The sequence below is a fragment of the Nycticebus coucang genome, chromosome 20, assembly GCF_027406575.1.
Source record: "Nycticebus coucang isolate mNycCou1 chromosome 20, mNycCou1.pri, whole genome shotgun sequence".
In the NCBI taxonomy this organism is placed as follows: domain Eukaryota; kingdom Metazoa; phylum Chordata; class Mammalia; order Primates; family Lorisidae; genus Nycticebus; species Nycticebus coucang.
Genome location: NC_069799.1, coordinates 55,515,407 through 55,536,927, shown reverse-complemented (window position 1 = coordinate 55,536,927; position 21,521 = coordinate 55,515,407). Strand labels below are relative to the sequence as shown.

Below are 21,521 nucleotides of genomic sequence, written 5' to 3'. Positions count from 1 at the left end.
TCTAAAAGAAAACATTCATTTTCATAACCAATTTTTACAATTATTTAAAAATTGCTTATCAAATAGTTTCCTCTTCCCCACAGAAGTCCCTGCATGAGAAAATAATAAAAGCTCACAGGCTGCCGTGATTTCTCTGACCAGGTTTCCAGACCAAAAATTTTAGAAACCCTGGGACAGCGGGTGACTTTATTTTTCATTTGTCAAAGTTTAAAATGTCACAGGATATCAGGAAGTAAAGAATGTGTCACAGCCCTCTCTCTCTATGCTATCTTTAGCAGCAAGAAAAGGAGCAGAACTCTTGAAAGTCAACTTCCTGATGGTACAACGCATTGGCTATGAATCCTGGAGAAATGGAGGAGAGTGTTTCATTCACTGGTCCCTAACTTATAAAAGTGGTTCTAGCTTCTGGCATTTGAAAGCACATTATAAAGGCATCATCAGTTAAATGATGATGATTATTCTTTTCTTTTTCTCAATCTTCAGGAGACTTTGCTGTGCTCTTAAGCTCTGGACTTTCCATTAAGACTGCCATTCTGATAAATTTTATAAGTGCTCTCACAGCTTTCATAGGACTGTACATCGGCCTCTCAGTGTCAGCCGACCCAGGTGTCCAAGACTGGATCTTCACGGTCACTGCTGGGATGTTCCTATATTTATCGTTGGTTGAAATGGTAAGCTTTGTGACATTTGGATTTTGTTTTTCTGAACACTGAAAATGTAAAACAAAGAGAAAACAATAAAATGTAAGAATAAGTAGAGAGGAGAGTATAGATAATAACATAAAATTATGGAAATAGTCTATGTGATCCAAAAAGATAAGATGTAGGCAGAGAGAATACAATTTGAGATACAGAAAATATCAACATTCTTTTAGTTAATAGGAGTAGAAATGGTAGAACCTTTATATTTATCAGGAGAGTGGTCATTGGCTTATCCCATTCTGGCTTTGAATCCATATATGATGCCTGTACTTCGAGCTGAACAAATGAAAAGTTCTATCAAAAAGCCCACTGTCTTATTTATACAAGGCAAAATAGTTCCACTGAATTTGTCACAGAACTAAGTAGCTCTCTTTGTCTTAATTAACCCACTGAACTTTTAAAAATAATAACTACATTCTTTAAGTTTTAATCGCCAAAGGACTATCATGCTGGTGAAATGAGAAAGAGAGAAGATTATTCCTAAAGGACTGTTTGGTGACACTTATGACAACTCAATCATTAATTTTCATTCTCTATAATCTTACAAGAGAATTGAACTCGGGAAATTTCACGTTGTTTTGCCTCTTAAGTTCTGGTCTCTGAAAGATAGAGCAACCTTTTGGAAGGTTGCTTTCTACTGGATTTGTTTACAACTTAAATATCTTCAGGTAAAAGTCAGAATGATTATTCTTTCTCACGGGTTGTAATAAGGTAAATAACAATGAAATAAATTAACAAAAGAAATATTTAAGACTAAAAATTAATGCGAATAGAAGTCAAATATGTTATTACCTGTACCCTGGAGAATATAGAGTAAAATAAAAAGTCTCGAAGGGCAATTTCTTCAAGTGTTTCCCTTGCACTCTCTCCAAGAATCTTTATAGTTTCATGTCTTAAGTTTAAGTCTTTTATCCAGTGAGAGGCAATTTTTGTTAGAGGTGAAAGGTGTGGGTCCAGTTTTAGTCTTCTAGAAGATGCCAACCAATTCACCAGGCATCATTTGTTAAATAGGGAGTCTTTCCTCCAATTTATATTTTTGATAGGCTTATCAAAGATCAAATGACGAAAAGTGTCTGGTTTCATTTAATTAAAAAAAAGAAGTGTCTGGTTTCATCTCTTGGTTCTCAATTCTGTTCCATACATCTACCTCTGCCCTCTGGGCAATTGAAACAATACCGAAAATACATTACTGGGATATGATCAAACTAAAAAGCTTCTGCACTGCCATGAACACACTAAATAAAGCAAACAGACTGCCCTCAGAATAGGAGAGGATATTTGCAGGTTACGCTTCTGACAAAGGTCTGATAACCAGAATCCATAGAGAACTCAAACTTATTAATAAGAAAAGAACAAGTGATCCCATTTCATTGTGGACAAGAGACTTGAACAGAAGCTTCTCTGAAGATGACAGGTGCATGGTCTACAGGCACATGAAAAAATGCTCATCATATTTAATCATCAGAGAAATGCAAATCAAAACCACTTTGAGATACCATCTAACTCCACTAAGAGTATCCCACATCACAAAATCCCCAAAGTACAGATGTTGGCGTGGATGTGGAGAAAAGGGAATACTTCTGCACTGCTGGTGTGAATGCAAGCTAATACGTTCCTTTTGGAAAGAAGTTTGGAGAACACTCAGGGATCTAAAAATAGACCTACCATTTGATCTTGCAATTCCTCTACTAGGAGTATATCCAAAAGACCAAAAATCACTTTGCAACAAAGATATTTGCCCCAGATTATTCACTACAGCTCAATTCATAATTGCCAAGTCATGAAGAAGCCCAAGTGCCCATCGACACATGAATGGATTAAGGAATTGTGGTATATGTATACCCTGGAATACTATGCAGCCTTAAAAAAAGAGGAGACTTTACCTCTTTTATGTTTACATGGATGGAGCTGAAATGTATTCTCCTAAGTAAAGTATCTCAAGAATGAAAGAAAAAGTATACAATGTACTCAGCACTTCTATGAAACCAATTTTTATTTACTCACACTTTCTTACGTAAGATAGATCATAACTATAGCCCAGGAGAGACATGGAGTAGGAAGGGAGGGGAGAGGGGAGGTTTGATAGAGGCAGGGTAAACGGTGGGACCACACCTATGGAGCATATTGCATGGGTACAAATCAAATCTATCAAGTATAGAACGTAGATGTCTTAACATTATAATCATGTAAATGAGGTGAAAGCTATATTAATTAGTTTGATGTAAGCACTCCAAATTTATAAAAAAATCAATACATTGTATCCCACATATGCATAAATGTATTCATGATTTATGTGTATATGACTTAATAAAAGGGAAAAAAAAAAGTCTCGAGGGGAAGATATGGAACAGATTGGGATTGATGCGATGTAGCCATTTTCCTGAAAATAAGCAAAAAGAAATGTTTCATAAGGAAAGAAATGGAGGCAGAATCCTGTACTGGCAAAACCAGAATAACAGGGCATTCTTGAAGTAGAATTTAATAAGGGAGCTCTCCAAGTAACCACCATCATTTTAAAGCTCAGTATAATGGCTTCCGAGTTTCTGGTAGTTTTTTTCAATTCTTAATGAGATTCAAGCAATGTTCAATGTAGTTCCATATTTAGAAATGTTCTTATATACTATTTGTGATGCTCAGAAAATTTCTTAAGTTTGATAATGAAGTTAAAAGTGGAACAAATTTTACCCCCTTTCTGAGTTCATCCCCCATCCTGAAGTCAGTGTTATAGAACCCTACTATGCTTCCAATTTGAGAAATCTTGATTTCTAGCCTTTTATAACTTCAAAAACACAGTATCACCATTCAATGAGCTTTTATTGTTTTGTTTGTTTAGCAGGCCCAGACCAGGTTTGAACCCACCAGCCCTGAAGCATGTGGCTGGTGCCCTAACCACTGAGCTATGGGCACCCAGCCTCAATGAGCTTTCTTTGTTTTAAATATCTGTACATCAGTCCTCAGATTCATTCTTAAGCCTTCTGATTTTTAGCTTTCGATTTATTTTTCTCCTTATGGGTCAGTTGAGAGAAGTTGCCATATTCTTTTGAAGTTTATGCTGTTTTTAACACAGTCTGAGTCTTTCTTCAAGGATGATGGATGTCTATGTACGTAGTCAATTCTTTTTCCTTGTTATGGTGTCTGCACTCCCAGAATTGATCTGGGAAGATTATCAAGAACCATTTGTCATGGAGCACCCTCAGCTAAACATTATTTTCCCCTCAATGTTCCATCTTATAAGGGTAAGCAGTTGCTTCCAAGAAAGCCACGTGACTGATATCCTATGAGATTATGACTGGCATAAATCTTGACTTTATTGCAAATTACTATTGGCCAAGGGAAAACCAGCATCCTGGCAAAAAGACAGGAAAGAAAATACTCTGATTTCCTGGGGCTACTTCCTACAATCCAGGTCGTCTACTCTCACGGCCTTCTGAGCGACTTCTAAATAAATACAACTCTTTCACATAGCACCAAGTTTAACTGGTGCTGTTCTCTGGGGCTGTGCCAAAGAAAATAGTCTGTCATTTAAAGGGAAGGAAACAAGGTTTCAAGACTCTGAAATGGCAAAGAAATTAAATGCAACAACTAAAGGGAAAAGGGGAATTCTTTCATATACTGATTATATGCTAAATTTGGGATATAACCTTCTGAGCAGGGTTAATGTGAAAAGACTGGTTAATGTGTGTGTTGTTTGTCTCAGAGAAGTTGGGTACATTATTTCAAACTTCTAAAAGAAAAAAAAATCTAGAGGCCAACATGGGACCGTTAGCAAAGAGGTCAACACTGAAGTCTTCCCTTGGGAAAACTGCCAGTCTTAATTCTCCAAAGAGGGACTGCCTCATCCAAGCACACTGACTTCCACTTGCATTGAATCATTTCTAAAGAAAGTTAAGAATAAATGCAGCTCTGGGTAGCCAGAGGAAATTAATGCTCTGTCATGAAAATCAATGTCCTAAACTGAGTTTTCCTCAAGGCAGAGGCAAAGACAAAGGCAAGCATGAAGCAATTCATTTGGGAGGTGATCCCGGGAGCAGAAGAGAAGGCCAGGCAAAGTGAAACAGAGAAGGAAGAAAAGTCCACATAACAATATGTTTTTATTAAAGTTGACCAGTACATGGGGACTCCATCTGTGGAGGCTTCAGAAACGTGACTTGGACAGTTTAGCTGGGAATGAAAGAGGCTTTATCTATGTGCTCAAGCAGAGTCTGTTGTTCAACACTGGCCCCACAAGCATTCATGCCACACCACCCTCACTCATTTGCAGGTTATACATGCTTGAGCACCAAGTGCATTTCCATGGGAGGCATGTGCCATCACATCACAGAAGCCCAGCACAGGAGGAAAAAGAATGCAATGTGGGCTGGAAGCAGGACCTGCAAAACTCGTCAACTCTTCCTTGGAAGTGGTCTTTGCAGCAATGGTCAGGGGCAGAAATGGGCCAAGAGAATCTGAAGTAGCACATAATGTGATGACCATTCACAGCTGGTCCTCACTATGTTCTTGCCCTCTTTGTCTTTGAAATCCCATCTGTCCCCAAATCCTCTCATGATGGTAGCCAACCAAAAATATCACAAAGATTTAATACAAAATAGTGAGATGAGCACCAAACCCTGCTGGTCTTGAGGCCATGCTGACATTCATCATCTTCATCTCTCTCCTCCCACAGCCGATCTTGATTCTACTCCACTCCAGGCAGCACTATGGTTGACCCAGATTGCTTTCCTGTTAGGGGCAACCCAGGCCTTCACCAAGGGTCTGGTCAGTCACTTTGACTTTGTCCCTCCTTTCCTCTTTATATAGCAGTAACCCTAACTCCTCATGGAAATCAGTAACAAGTACTCCCACCGGCATCTAACATTTTTCCCTATTTTCTGATCCATGGATATGAGGAGCCAGGTGATAATGATAGTTTCAAGTTCACTGAAAACTTTGTGATATTCCCTGGTGCATTCACCCCCAAGAAAAAGGAGCTGTGATCTGACAGTGTTTACAAATTCCACAAATGGAAAAACTAGTAATGGTTATATATCAGTACTTTATGATTTTTTAAATTGTTTCTGTCCTAATATCTATCATTTTTTCTCTCTTACTTTGTATTTAATTGTCTCTTTACTTTCTTGCTTTATAAGGCATAATCTTATATCACTGATACTGTCTTTCTTCTTTTCTAATATTAGCACTTAAATTTATAAATGTCCCTTGAACTACTGCTTTAGCTGAATTCAATATTTTATTTACTTGTTATATTTATTTTTATTTCATATTAATATGAGGGTACAAATGGTTAGACTACATTGTTTGCATTTCTAAGATAAATTCCAAGTTGGACTTGAGCCCTTCACTCAGGCAGAAGAGAGAATTCAGTATATTTTAACATGTATTATCAATACTGATCATTTTGAAATGCCTATAAATTTCCCATTTAAGTTTTTTTTTTTTTTGATCCACTGCTTTATGGAAGTATGTTGCCTGATGACTATTTGGAAACTTTCTGAGTATCTTTAAGTTCTTGACTTTAGTTTAATTCCTTTTTAGCCAGAAAATACAGGCCATATTGTTTCAGTCAGTTGAAATGTTTTGAAACTTATTTTATGGCCCAGGATAAAAAAATACAGATACAGTTTATCTTGGTAAATGCCCCACGTGCATTTGAAAATTACATGAATATATGTAAGTTATTGGGTATGGGATTCTGTGAATGTCAGGTTAAGCTGGTTGATAGTATTGTTTTCAAATTCTATACTGATTACTATGTATGCTGGTTTGGTATTAAAATATTGACCTCTGTTTGTGGGTTTGCCTACTTCTTTAGTTCTGCCACTTTTGCTTCAGGTGTTTGAGGCTCCTTTTTTGATGAATACATATTTATGGGTAATCTTAGTTCAGGCTGCAATAACAAGAAATACCATTAACTTGGGTGGCTCGATTAACATTTGTTCCTCACAGTTCTGGGAAGAACTGTGATTTGGTTCTTGGTGAAGACTCTCTTTCTGGTTTGTAGACAGATGCCTTTTTTGTGTGTCCTTACATGGCAAATGATATATAGAGTAAACATGAGAGTGTGAGAGCAGGTATACAGGAGACCTTATAAAGATGCTGTTCCCATCATGGGGGCCCCATTCTCATGACTTCATCTAAATTTAATTGCCTCCTAAAAGCCCCATTTCCAAATACCTTCACACTGGAATTTAGGATTTTAACATAGAAATTTTAGAAGGGATGTAAACACTCAGTTCCTAGAAGGGTTGTTATGACTCCTTGCTAAATCAGTATTTTTACTGTGCTGAGAGGTCCCTCCTTTTTTTTTTTTTGGCAAATCTATCATGTTGAATTTTCCTTTTATGTTAATATAGTGTTATCTGCTTTCCTGCTTACCATTTGTACAGAGTATCTTTTCCTTCCTTTTACCTTCTAATTATCTTTTGGAAAGTAAAGATATGGGGGTCCAGCTGGGATATGTGAACTGCCACATTACTAGAAAATTGTGTTAGCAGTCCCTGAGATTAGTGGGTTAGTATCTTGCCTGTCTACTTTTTCTAAATCTAATAACCAGTTCTATTGGTTTACTGTCTTTTTCATAGTCTCATGTTTGCTAGAAAGATTTCATGAGATTTGTTCTCTACAGATACAATGCCTTTCAAAAATGTATACATCATAATCTGGGGAAGCTATAAATGAAGTTATTTTATATGTCAAAAGGGACTTTGTGGACATGAAAGGTGTAGCATCTTGAGATGGTAGAGTTGATCCTAGATTGTCTGGGTGGGTCCAGTGTGCCCACAGTAACTGTTAAAGTAGAGGACCTTTTCCCAGTTGTGGCCAGAGAAAAAGAGGTAATGACAGATGAAAGGTGCAAAAAATTCAGCATAGCTGACCTGGAAGATGGAAGAAGAATCAGAAGCCAAGGAATGCAGGCGCCTCTAGAGGATAGAAAAGGCAGGGCAACAGACTCTCCCCAGAGTCTGGAAGGAACACACTGCATAGACACATTAATATCAGCCTGATGACCTACAGAATTATACATCTGTTTGTTCCGTACCACCAAGTTTGGGGTCATTTGCTAACAGGATCTACAGAAAATTAAAACATCCCTGTGCTATTAACTTTGGTGTCATTGTGATAGAAAATGGAGACGAAACCTCATTCTGTCCGAGAGCCTAAACCTCCTGCTAAGAGAATTCTCAGAACCGGAGTCCTGGAGGATTTCTCACATCCACCTTTCCTAAAATTCACAACAAATTGCTCAATTAGAAGGAAAAGACAAGCCCTCAATTTTTTTTTTTTTTATTAAATCATAGCTGTGTACATTGATATGATCATGGGGCATCATTCACTAGCTTCACAGACCGTTCACCAAGTTTCACATATACCCTTGTAAGATGCACCACTGGTGTAAGACAACCCTCAAATTATGGCATTTTTTTTCAGCAGTTTGGATAACAGAGACTTTATTTTTTACTAATTTATTATTTAAGGCATAAATTTAAAAAAAAAAAAGCCATAAATGGGTTAGGCCAAGGAAAGGTTTATGTTGAATCTGAGGCAAAGTTCCAAACCTTAAGCATTTTTCCTGAGGGTTTAAATCCTGAGGAAATTGTGTTTCCATAGCGACAGGACTGTAGAAACCCCAAGGGGCCATCGCCATGGATGTAACCAGAGATGTCCCCAGAATGGGGGGAACTGGGCAACTGCCCAAGGTCTAAGACATAAATAGAACCCAAGCTGTGGATGGAAGGGCTATAACTCAGGGAGTCAGGTGGTGGAGAAGGAAGCGTGTCATGCCAAAACAAAACTCAGGTGTCCTTCCATATGCAAATTAAGTGTACCTTATTTTCAGCCGCCTTCTTGCACCAATCTTCATTACCCCATGCCTTTCCAGATCTCTTCTTCCCCCTCACACTTTTTTGGCTGCGCTTTTAAAACTTGTCTTTCCTCTTCAAGTCTGTTGCTGATTCAGCCTTATTTGACTTAGCTAGGAATGGGAGAGGAGATGGCTAGAATGAAGAGCAGTCACATAGATCAATTTACTTATCTTCCCTCTTTTGGAAAGTGTCTTGCAGGAGTAATATCACAGCCAGGCCTTTACCTGGAGCATTTTCTAATTTTCCAGATAATCTTGTGTGACAAGGTAGGGGTATTTTGAGTATGAATATAAGATCCTTTGCCAAAAGATACAAAAATAGGACCTGCGTATTAAATCCACTCAATAAATAGGATAATTAATAATCAAAGATGAAGAATGTCCATTGGCTTTTCTATCATTATTATAGTTCAGTAAATGCAGCAGCTTTGAGATAGTGAGTTGGGTGAAAAGATGAATGGACTGACAGACAGCTGCCTTTCCAGCTGGGCTTTTCCTCTTTTCTCAATCATGTGACTATAAAATTAAACCCAGAATCTTATACTTTTAGGATATCTATCCCATTCCTTCCACCCAGTTCTTTATCTTCCAATTTATTAAATTTGAGTCTTTCTTAGAAAAATCTGGATAAGTCCAATGCAATTCAGTCAATGGTCCACAGTCCCCATGTTGGGTCTGGTAAATGAATGCTTTATACATCTGAAAAGTCATTCTTTCTTCAATGTTTGGGAATACCTCAGTGTGATCCTTTTCAGCATTATCCATCCACAGGAAGAGGATATTTTGTTTGAAAAGGGTGCATGAAGTAACATTGATATTATGCTTAAAAATCAATGAGTACCATTGGCATCTCATTAAATATTCTTTTTTGCTGAGAAAGAAATGGCAGGCATTCCAGGCAGCAAAATTAATATAATTTAACATTCACTTTCTTCACAAAAGAAGTATGAGTCACTCTTACCAATAATTTTGAAGGACTTCTATTTTTGTGAAAATCACTCACACCTTACACTTAGACATTTTCTACTGAGAAAATGATTAATGGACCTAATCTCAGTCAAGGCTGAACTGTCTTGGTATTTTTATTCACATGGCTACTACAAAGTCTGTATTTTTCCATACCTCTCTTACACCATGCATACACACTCGTGTCTTCCCAAATAATCATATTAAAAAAAATACAGTTGACTCCTGAACAACACAGGTTTGAACTGAATGGGTCCACTTATACAGCAGATTTTTATCTGCCTCTGTGATACATAGGACAGAAAGACCAACCTTCCTCCTCCTCCTCCTCCACCTATTCAAGGTGAAGATGATGAGAATGAAGACCTTTTTGGTTGACTACGTCTACTTAATGAATAGTAAACATATTTTCTCTTCCTTAATAATCTCTCTCTAGCTTATTTTATTGTGAGAATAGGGTTTACATATAACATACAGAATATGTATTCATTGTATGTTATTGGTAAGGCTCCTAGTCAACAGTAAGCTGTTAGTAGTTAAGGTTTTGGGGACTCAAAGGTTATGTGCAGATTTTCTGGGAGTTGTTGTTCTAAACCCCCAGCATTGTTCAAGGACCAATCAATTCTAGTAAAGCTGGCTGCTGCCTGTCCTTGCTGAGCTGTACAAATAAGAATTGGTCCAACTGAGTCACTTCCGCTAAGGAAAAAATGGAGAAGTGAATTGTTAAATACAAGTTAGAAGTAGGTAACATGTTTGTCTCTCCTAATTATATACAATAATGATATAATCTTTATCATATAATTCACAATTTTCAAAAGAGAAGGAATATTCATTTATCTCCTGGACCCAATTAGGAAGTCATAGTCCTATAAGGTTCTGTATTTAAATATTCAGCAAATAAAATTTCCAATGCCAAAGTCTTTAACCTTGAGAAAAGCCTTCAGTTGGCTGTTTTCAATACCCTGGGAGATGTGGTCCTGGTTTTCTTGCTTGATAAGGAAGATTAAAATTGCTTTATTAAGTTTTTCTGAACATAGTTACTAATTGAAAAAGGCCTACATTCATAACAGGACCCATGTCAATGAGAACAAATCTCCAAAATCTAGAATATTGTTGAGTCACTAGAGGAATCTGTGTTGAGGATCTTGCTATTACTAATCAAATATGATTCCAAAATATAACACATGCTAATATCCCTCTTTGAATTGTTGTCAAAAGAGGGAATAACAAAAAAAAAAGAAGTTCCATAAAGAAAAGGAAAAATCTTACATAATAAACCCAGGACAGCCATATCCAAACTTTTATTAAACTCTTGGGAGACTGTTAAAAGCAAGACTTTGCATAGTAATTTTAAGCAAACATTTCAGAGCAAATTTTTATTTTTCAGAATATTGTAGAAAGAGAAGTCCTAGGGGGCCTTCCTAAGATTCAGTAACTGATAAAGCCTCTTCCATGGAGATTGGTAACCTCCTCTAGCCAAGTCGGGCTTTATTTAATGAATACTGTACTATTACAATTTCACAATACTCTAAAAAGCTAAAAAGTTAAAGCTTTTGAAATGTTGGAGGATGTGTGTTTATTATGATAATTTATTATTTCAACCATTTTTTTTGGGGGGGGGGTACAGTATTAACTACATTTACGTTCCTGTGTAATCATCACCACTGTCCGCCTCCAGAATTTCTTGTCTTCCCAAGGTGAAACTGTACCTGTTAAATAATAATTCCCCACCTCTTCTTAGTGTCTCAGGCAAGCAGTGCTCTATCTTCTGACTCTATGAATTTGACTACTGTAGGTCCCTCACATAAGTGGAATCATATAACATTTGCTCTTTTGTCTCTAGTTTATTTCACTTGGTGTAATGTTTTTACATTTCATCCTTGTTACAGCATGTGTCAGAATTTCATACCTTTTTGAGATTTAGTAATATTCCTTTGTACGTATATCTATCTTTTGTTTATCTATTCACCCCTCCATGGGCATTTCATTATCCACTTGTGAATGATGGGGCACTAAGATTGGTTCTACATCTTTGCAGTTGTGAATTATGCTGTGATAAACATTTGAGTGCGGGTGTCTTTTGACAAAATTATTGCCTTTCCTTTGAGTAGATACCCAGCAATGGGATTGCTGGACCAAATATTAGGGCCACATTTATTTCTTTGAGGAATCTCCAGACTGTTTTCTATAGCGGCTGTACTAATTTGCCCCACCAAAAGTGTATAAACATTCCTTTCTCTCTGTACCCATGCTAACATCTGTTATGTAATGACTTTTCAATAATGGCCATTCCAATAGGGATAAGGTGGTATCTCATTGTAGTTTTAATTTACATTTCCCTGATGACTAGTGATGTTAAGCATTTTAAAAATATGTTTGCCGTCCATTTTTCTATCTTCTTTTGAAAAACTCAAAGGTTATGTGCAGATTTTCTGGGGATTATTGTTATAAACCCCCAGCATTGTTCAAGGATCAATTAACTCTACTAATGCTGGCTGCTGTCCTTGCTGAGCTGTACAAATAAGAATTGGTCTAACTGGATCACTTCCCCTAAGGAAAAAATGGAGAAGAGAATTGTTAAATACAAGTTAGAAGTGAGTAACATTTTTGTCTCTCCTAATTATATGAGACAATGATGTCATCTTTACCATGTAACTCACACTGTTTATGTCTTTTGACTATGTTTCAATTGGGTCATTTGTTTTTCTCTAACTGGATTGTTTGAGTTCTTTGTAGAATCTGGATATTAGTCTTCTGTTGGATATGTAGTTTGTGAATATTTTCTCTAGTTGTAGGTTGCTTATTCCCTCTGTGATTATTTCCTTTGCTGTTCAGAAACTTTTTAATTAAGTCCCATTTATTTATTTTTGCTGTTAGTGTATTAGCCTTTGGGCTAGTCATAAATTTTTCCCTTAGGTTAGTGTCTAAAAGAGCTTTTCCTATGTTTTCTTCTCAAAATTTTATAGTTCCCTCTCTTACATTTAACTCTTTTATCCATCACGAATTAATTTTTATAGCTGGTGAGATATAGAGGTCCTGTTCCCTTCTTCTGTATAGTTATACAATTTTCCAAGCACCATTAATTGAACAGGGCTTGATGTTGTCTTTTTTGTCAAAGACCAGGGATTGTAGGTAGATGCAATCCTCCTGCCTCAGATTCCCAAACCTCTTTTGTTTTTAACGGAGCATTGTATATTATTCTATTTTCTCTTTCTTTTTTGTAGAAAATATACGTTTTTCTTTACTTGCGATAATGGTTGCTATTGAGTTGTGATATACATCTACACTAACGCAAACCTCCTTTTAATTAATATACTGTTTTACAAGCAGTGTAAGTACCTTACTAAAATAAAATATTCCTACTTCTTCCTTCTTGTTCTTTATATCATATCTTCATTTCCTTTATACATCCACATACATAATTGAATACATTGTTGATATTATTATTTGTTGATAATATATTATCAACATAATATTATTATATTATCAATATAATATTATTATTTTAAACAACTACTTAAATCAATTAAGAACAGGAAAAAGAGAAGTTTTTATTGGCCTGTACTTATCCATTCTCCAGTGCTCTTCCTTTCTTTACGTAGATCTAAGTTTCTCACCTGTCTCATTTTCCTTCTCTCTGAATTTCGTAACATTTGTCATAGTCATGTCTACTGGCCGCAAGCAAATCTCCATTTTTGTTTTCTGAGAGTCTTAATGTCTTCCTCCCTTTTGAAGTATAATCATGCAAGGTACAGAATTGCAAGTCAGTTTTTCTTCTTAACACTTTAAATGTTTTATTCCACTGTCTTCTCATTTTCATGGTTTCTGAGAAATCAGGTGATTTTTGTCTTTAAAGGTAAAGAGTTTTTCCCTCTGTTTTTTCAAGATTTTCTGAAGTTTGAGTATGATGTGCCTATGTGTAGCTTTTGGGGGCACTTATCTTGCTTGGTGTTCTCGTAGGTTCCTAAATCTGTGATTTGGTCTCTGATGTTAGTTTGGAGAAGTTCTCAGTGTGATTTTTGCCTCTGTCCCTTTCCTTCTCCTCCTGCTGTGTTATGCCTTTTGCAATTGTCCCATAGTTCTTGGATATTCTGTTCTGGTTTTGGGTTTGTTTGTCTTTTCCAGTACTTTTTCTGTTTGCTTTTCTGTTCTTGAAATTTCTTTGGTAATATCCTCAAGCTCAGAGATTCCTTTTTTAGCCATTTCTCATCTACCTATGAGCCCACCAAAGATGTTCTTCAATTTCAGCGTTTTCAATCCCTAACATTTCCTTTTGATTCTTTCTTATTGCCATCTCTTTGCTTACAGTGCCCATCAGTTTTGCATGTTCTCTCTCTCTTTTTTTCATTATAGTCCTTAGCACATTAATCACAATATTTTAAAACCCCTGGTCTAGTAATTCCAACATTTCTGCTATGTCTGAATCTGGTTTGATGGCTTTGTCTTCGAACTGTTTTTGCTTTTTAGAATGCCTTGCAATTTGAAAGTTGGGCGTGATATATTGGGTAAAAGGAACTGTGCTAAATAGGACTTTGGTAATGTTGTAGTAAAGCAAATGAACAGGAAAGGAAAGGGTTCTATAGTCCTATGATAGGATTCAGTCTGCAGTGAGCCTGAGCCTCTGGTCTGTGACTTCACCAATCATTGCCATCACTCTTCTCTCCCCACCAAGCAGGACAGGTTCACTAGTGAGGGGTGAAGTTAGATACTTCCCTTCCCTCAGGTAATGAAAGCTGTGATAATAAAAACCCTAGCAAGGTGAGTTTTGTTAAGTGGTTTGCCCTAAGGACAGGCCTTGTTAAGAAAGGAATGTTCTAGTGTATTTCAAAATGGTTACTTTTACCCACCTCCTGCTGGAAGCATAAGATTTTTCTCTAATCTTCACTGTGCAGAGGAGTTCCTAGAAGTAAAACTCACAAAAGCTGGGGGCCCTGGTGACTGGGTGCCCTGAAATTTTTAACTCTTAGAGTTGTCCACACTGAACCTCCAGCAATTCATCCCTTCTAGTCAGATGTTATGGAAAGTTGTCATTTTCTGAATCCACCTGCTATCTCTTCAATTTCTAAGGCAGTGGGGTGCCCTGTGACCTCCCTTCTCTGATGTATCTGTTTAAAAAAGAATTGATGATGCTGCAGTTGGTCTGCTTTTTACTTGGGAGGACAGCCTGGCGACTTCTAAGTTCCTTATAGTATATTGAACCAGAAACCAGGAGTCCCTGATAATCAACATGTATAGTTTGCAGGTACAAACCGGTAACTGTGGATTTGCAAGCCAAATGGTGACTTGTACCAACAAGTTTCTAGTTTCTACTGTATTCTTAGATGTCCTTCTGCAAGAACAAACTAAGCCACTGACGGCCTGTGATGCAGTTAGAGCAGCCTGCAGATGTGTGCCCCTCCAGAAATGAAGCATAATTAGGATGTCCTCCAAAATAAGTCTCTGAGTTTTCTTCTTCATCATTTTTCGTAGGAACAAACATGGTTCTACTTAACAAATGCAAATGTATACCTGCCTCAAACTGCACAATGAGTTTTAGAACCTCTCTTTGAAAGAATTTTACAATACATGAGTTGGTAAGCAAGCTTTATGAATAGAGAAGCAAATCATTTCCAAATGCTGATGATGCCAAAAGCTATGCATTCCTGGGAGGGAAAAATATTTGAAATACAAATACAACTTTACCTTCATAAATGATATCAGCAAATATCTATCAAATGAATATTGAATTTATACATTTGGATTGCATATTTTTAAATGAAAGCTCTTTGACATGTTTACCTGTCTTAGAAGCATTGAAGGCTGATCTTTCTTGTACAATATATGTACTTATGAATTATAAATAAAGATAAATGTTGAAACAGTCAGTAACGAGTCTGAAAGTCACCAACAATAAACCACTTTCAAATTACAGATGGAAGTGGAAAGAGAAGGCTTTGCTTGTCACAAGAGTCTGATGTTCAGATGTCCAGGAAAGAAGAAGAAAATATCAATTCCAGAGAATGTCTGGTACACACAGCTCATCCTTAGCAGGTCCCCTCCTAGTATGTAAGGATCACATTGGAACACGCTGGTATCTGTCTACTCTGGTTTCTGCTGTGTTCTCTCTTTTTTTTTTTTATTGTTGGGGATTCATTGAGGGTACAATAAGCCAGGTTACACTGATTGCAATTGTTAGGTAAAGTCCCTCTTGCAATCATGTCTTGTCCCCATAAAGTGTGACACACACCAAGGCCCCACCCCCCTCCCTCCTTCCCTCTTTCTGTTTCCCCCCCATAACCATAATTGTCATTAATTGTCCTCATATCAAAATTGAGTACATAGGATTCATGCTTCTCCATTCTTGTGATGCTTTACTAAGAATAATGTCTTCCACTAATTTTCTCCATAAACATTCATTTTAAACCTTTAGTTGTATGCTAGGATTACAATCACGAGGACTGACTCAAATTTAAAATATTTACTTAATATCACCTTCTAAAACATTCAGAAATCCTATTTAGAAGTTAACCGTCACAACTGTGTCTCAGTTAACAGAACTTACGGAGACTATCATCTGTAGATAAGTCACACCCAGTAACTAGAGGCTGGTGTATTTTGAGGAATTTCTTATCAGTGCCTTGATTTTAAATTGAAAAAGAAAAAATAGTCATGGCAGATGAAATGGCCACATTTTAGGTAAAGATTTTTTTGTTTCCCCAGAAAACTGCAACTATTTTATGATCATTCACTGACTTGAGTTGGGAAACTTGCTAAACATGGTGATAAAAAAGGAAGTTACTTTTCTACTTCAAGGTTTCCAAATTTCTGGCAGAAATCTAAAGAACATTTCTCTTAGCACTACCTCTAGGCAAATCTCTTTTGCTAAAAGTTTTTTCTCTTTCTCTGTCTCTACTTCAATGTGAATATATTCTATCCATCATTTTAGTTCCTCTAGTCTTAGGATATAAATCAAGATCTGTAAAACTGTTCAATAACAGAATTTAACTGCCCTGCAGGAAAAGAGGATTTTTCCCCCTCTCTTGAAATGCAAGGGGAAAACTGGGATCAGTTAAACCCTTAACAAGAGTTCAAAATCCCCGACAAGATAAAAGGAAAACATAAATGCTTAGAAATTAATTCAGATGGACTTTTACATTCCTTCAGAATTTAATGATTGAAATGATACAAACATATATGGATAGTTTGAGAGAAGATGAGATGCTGTAATCAGATATGGTTTGAGCGTAATATTTGTATCTTGTAGAAAGACTTTCTGTAGCACTCTGGTATTTTTTGGTGTATCCTTGAGATATGGTTCATATGTTCACCCATAATCCTGCTAAAAAGTACCAAGTATTATCTCAAAAGTAGGTTTAGATGAGTTTTCTTACCAAATTGATTTACATGTGGGTATGGGAAGTTCAGATAGGGAATTCATACTAAAAACTTTCTTTTTGGGATGAAAATCTTGTTGAACTATTCTGAAATGTTGGTTTGCATTGATTGTACATACCCATAGCCTTACAAAGTTAGTCTGTTTTTATGGCATTTGTTTCAGATGCATGTTGCCTGCTTTGCCATGATCTTTTATGACAAAGGCAGTGTGATGTCTATATATTGTATCACATAGTTCATCGTAGTTTCATCACCTGCAGTGACAATGTTATGGCTCATTGAAAATTTTTAGTGAGGCTCTTTGGCTCATGCCTATAATCCTAGCACTCCGGGAGGCCACAGCAGGTGAATTGCTTGAGCTCAGGAGTTTAATATAAGTCTAATCAAGAATGAGACCCTGTCTTTACTAAAAATAGAAAAACTAGCTGGGTGTGGTGGCAGGCACCTGTAGTCCCAGCTACTTAAGAGGCTGAGGAAGGAAGATCATTTGAGCCCAAGAGTTTGAGGTTGCTGTGAGCTTTGTCGACACCATGGCATTCTGACCACAATGACAGAGTAAAATTCTATCTCAAAAAAAAAATTTTAGCATCAACATTTTCCTTTCCTTTTCTTTTATTTCTTTCTTTCTTTTTATTTTTTTTTTTTAATAATTTTTGTTTTTTTGAGACAGAGTCTATCACCCTGGGTAGAGTGCCTCATCACAGCTCACACCAACCTCAAACTCCTGGGCTCTAGTGATCCTCCTGTTTCAGCCTCCCAAGTAACTGGGACTACAAGTACCTGCCACAACACCTGGCTATTTTTTTCTATTTAATAGTGATACAGGGGTCTCACTCTTGCTCAGGCTGGTCTTGAACTCCTGAGCTTCAGTGATCCACTCATCACGGGGCATTTTCCTTTTTCTTTTTTCCTAATTAAACAAAAGATCTTGGTCATAATAGGCAAGGATGGATTTCAGATAGAGAGCTGATCTCTGCAGGTGTTTGAAAGCTCCACCTGCTTTCTTATCCTCTCTCTGACATTGCACCTATGTGACTGTGGGTGAGCCATTGTCCTCCCTGAGCCAATGTTTCCTCATAACTAAAAGGAATTAGTCATTTTATTGCTTACAGGATTATGATGAATAAAAGGAGGGAAACATATAAGAAAGGGCATGATAAATGGATGTAAATGAAAAGCATATAATTAAAGTGATGCCTACACCTTTGTAGCCAAAGACCTAGAAATACAGATCCTCTGCTAGAGGACACAGCCTCATGGATGGCGAGTCATAGTAGAGCAAATTACTTTGAATAATAACAAAATAAAAGCTGCAGCCTGTTGGACACCTCTACCAAAGACACTGCATTAAATATGAATTTTGCTTTTGGAGTTGCAAAACACTCCTGGATGTTTTCTTGTGGGTGATGCCATCTATATTCAGGAATAAGGGGTTTTTGATTTTCAACCTGGGAGTAGTGACATGGGTCCTTAGAAACAGGTGTCTCCAGTCCTGTGTGTGTTAGACACTCTGAGCAAGCCATGGGTCTCTAAGCTCAGGCTAGTGAGAAAAATTACAGATGGGACAATTGTTTTTAAAACTTAGGGTATTTTTGGATTTAGTAAGAAGAGAAACTGCTTAAGACTGTGTTGTAATTCTCAAGACACTAACACTAGCTCTGTGTTTTTGTATCTAAAATGTTTTGGTTATTAAATCTACCTTAGTCAAAGATCTGCTTCTCCCCAACCAAGGGCCATGAATGGAAGTTCAAGGCAAAAATGGAAATTTGCAAATGAGCTTTCTAAAAATGTAGGTTCCTTAAGACATGAAGGACTTGAAAATTCATCTCACGTTCTACTTCTTGAATCAGAAGCATGTTCACCACCATGCTTCTAATTCTAGTTGGAAATATTTTTACTTCACAATAATCTACTCAAAACAGGCATGCTGGGTCAGTAAATGATCCATACTTTATATGCCATTGCCAAGAAAATCTTTCCAGAAATTACTTCTATGTATTTTATCAAAGATGAACCACAACTGGGTGGCAGGAGGAACAGCAGAGATAGGACATGCTATTAATTCAGCCACACCTCATAATTGGTCTTTTTTTCTTTCTTTCTTTTTTAGTGTTCTCACTTATTAATTTATTTTGTTTATTAAATCATAGCTGTGTACATTAATGCAATCATGGAAGTTCTCTTTCATAAACTCATGAAGAAGAGCCTCTGTGCCTTGCGAAGTAACTTCATCACCTTCAGGGATTCCTAAGGCAAATATTAGTTTTCTTCGAATTATCCCAGAGCTCTCTGAGAGAATGATCTGTTTTGCTCTCCATTTCTCTTCCTCTTTGAGAGTTTGGGAGCATTCAAAAGCTTTGTCTTCAATGTCATAAATCCTTTCTTCTGCTTGCTCCATTCTGTTACTGAGGTATTCTACTGTATTTCTCAGATCTTTGAGGGCTGCAAATTCTTGTCTCAATATGCCAAAATCTTGGGTGATTTTGTCTTTGAATTCGTTGAATTCTTGAGACAACTTTTGAAATGCTCCTTGAATTTCTAATTCCAACTGTACCTCTATTCTATTAATCTTATTTGCAATCTAAATTCTGAATTCAATTTCTGACATCTCAGCCGTCAGTTTATGAATGGGATCTTCAGTTGTGTCCACCATATCTTTCCTTGTGGGGGTTGATCTACTCTGGTTATTCATGTTACCGGAGTTTTTCTGCTGATTCTGCCCCATGATTATTTTACATCGTTTGGCAAGATGAGCAGATAAAGAGAAGTTGAGTTGGGGGCTCCAGGGGTAGTGATTAACCAGCCCTTTGCCCAAAAGCTGGGCCTGGTATCTATACCTTTTCCCCTACAGCTTTACTAAGGACCTGTATAGTGCTACAGCCTGAGAAACTGGGGACCTGCTTGGTGTGGTGGGGCTAAGTGGCTCTGTCTTGTTTTCAGCTGGTCTCTGTCCTACCCTAGTGAATTTACTGTGGGTTGAAGTCTCACCAGCAATTAAGTCACCCCACCCCCAACAGGCAATAATTGGAACAGGAAAATCCCACAACCATACACCCAGGGTACCACTTCACTTTGGATAGTCCTTGGGTGAATGGTCCAGTTCAAGAGGTCTGAATCAATTGTCCCAGTCAGCACCTGTTTCAAGTGGGAGAGTTCAAAAGGTCTCCGGCAACTAGATAGCCTGGGTCTGGTGGAAGCTCACATATGACTCACTCCGGTGCTTCATGAGGTTAGAAGGACCCACCCAGCAAATAGATTAGTCTGGGAAGGTTGATGCCTCCTTCCCCACCCTGCACCTCTGTCACATACAGTCACTGGTAACCCCACAGGGCTGTGACCCAGTTCCCTCCAATGAGCAGATGCTCCAGGGGGTTGTGCCTGCCTGAGTCACAGGAAGATCTGTGTCTCCTCAGCCCAGCTGCTGCTCTCTGCCACTATCTGGCAGGGGGAGGTGAGGCCTGACAACCTTGGGTGCTTAATGGAGGCGGGGGTGGTTCACTCAGTTCCAGCCACGCCCCTGATTGATGTTGCTGACAAAACAGAACAACTTCGCAGAATTTCTTTCTGTCCTGGCTATATTCATCTGCGGATCAGATGATGTTTGAGTTCACAGAAACTGCGACTCAGCCCCAGTCTGTGCCACTGCCCGATCTTGGCTGCAGTCTGTGTTGGGGCGGGCATGGCTAGAACTCACACTCAGCTGTCAGTTCTAGCCTCTGCCTGCCCGCCTTTGTCTCAGCTATGATGCCCTGAGGGCCGGGTGCATCTTAGGCTCAGTAAAGCAGTCCTCTGAGTCAGCCCTACCCTGGGAGTCTGCTGTCTCTGTGTGCACATATTCTAGTCCCGTCGCTCTGTCCAGGCCAGTACTGCCTCAGACATACCCTTTACTCAGATGGCCTGTGTTTCTGTCTTATATCTGTTCCACCAGTTGCTGCTGCCAGAGAAGATGCCTGGCTTCCTCTGGTTGTCCAGAGAGATAGGGAATGTCTCTCCAGAATATCCCTACGGGTGTGAGCCCTATTGTTCTCACCTCTGCAGCTGTTGCTCTGTGCCTCAGGGCACCGCTGTTCCTGTATGGTTCCCTCTCAGTTGACCATCTTCTCTTTACTCTTGTGCTGCAGAATCAGCACAGACCAGCAACAGCCCATGCTCTGTCCACCCCTCTTGAGAAAATGCCCAAGAATCTGGACTCCATGGGGGACAGGCTTCCAGACCACAGGGTAAGAGTGGAGGGGAGTGCTGGGAGTTCAGAATTGCAGGTAGAGAATATACAGTTTTATGCCTGGCAGGAGAGTGCCATGGCACCCTAGTAGGGGAAGGAGGTCCGTTTTTTAGAGGGTCTCTCCTGTGGGATAAAATGGAAGGATGTTTGAACTCTCCTCACTTATTTGTAGAAAGTGTACTGCGAGCCGTTCTCATGGGGGAGGGGACTCCCATCTGCTTGGAGATGGATTTTATACCTTTTGTTTGTATTCTTGGGGTTGCAGCTCACCTGAGATGGGTTGATGTGCATTCTTCAACCTTCTCTCTTGGCTCAGCTCCAAACCATTGGCTTACTTGCTAAACTTCTGTCCTTTACCTTTCTTTCTGGGTGGGAGCCTCTGTGGAAAGCAGGCTCCAGT

The 21,521-nt window shown here is 38.2% G+C and overlaps 1 protein-coding gene across 7 annotated transcripts in view; it reads left to right on the top strand.

Moving 5' to 3' along the window:
- Window positions 1–21,521, top strand: part of SLC39A12 (solute carrier family 39 member 12) — a 143,588-nt gene that overhangs the window by 44,907 nt on the left and 77,160 nt on the right. For all 7 annotated transcript variants that reach the window (XM_053573192.1, XM_053573199.1, XM_053573194.1 and 4 more), the window contains one exon: window positions 484–671. In XM_053573192.1, the coding sequence (XP_053429167.1) occupies window positions 484–671 (188 nt within the window). The remainder of the gene's footprint in view (window positions 1–483; window positions 672–21,521) is intronic.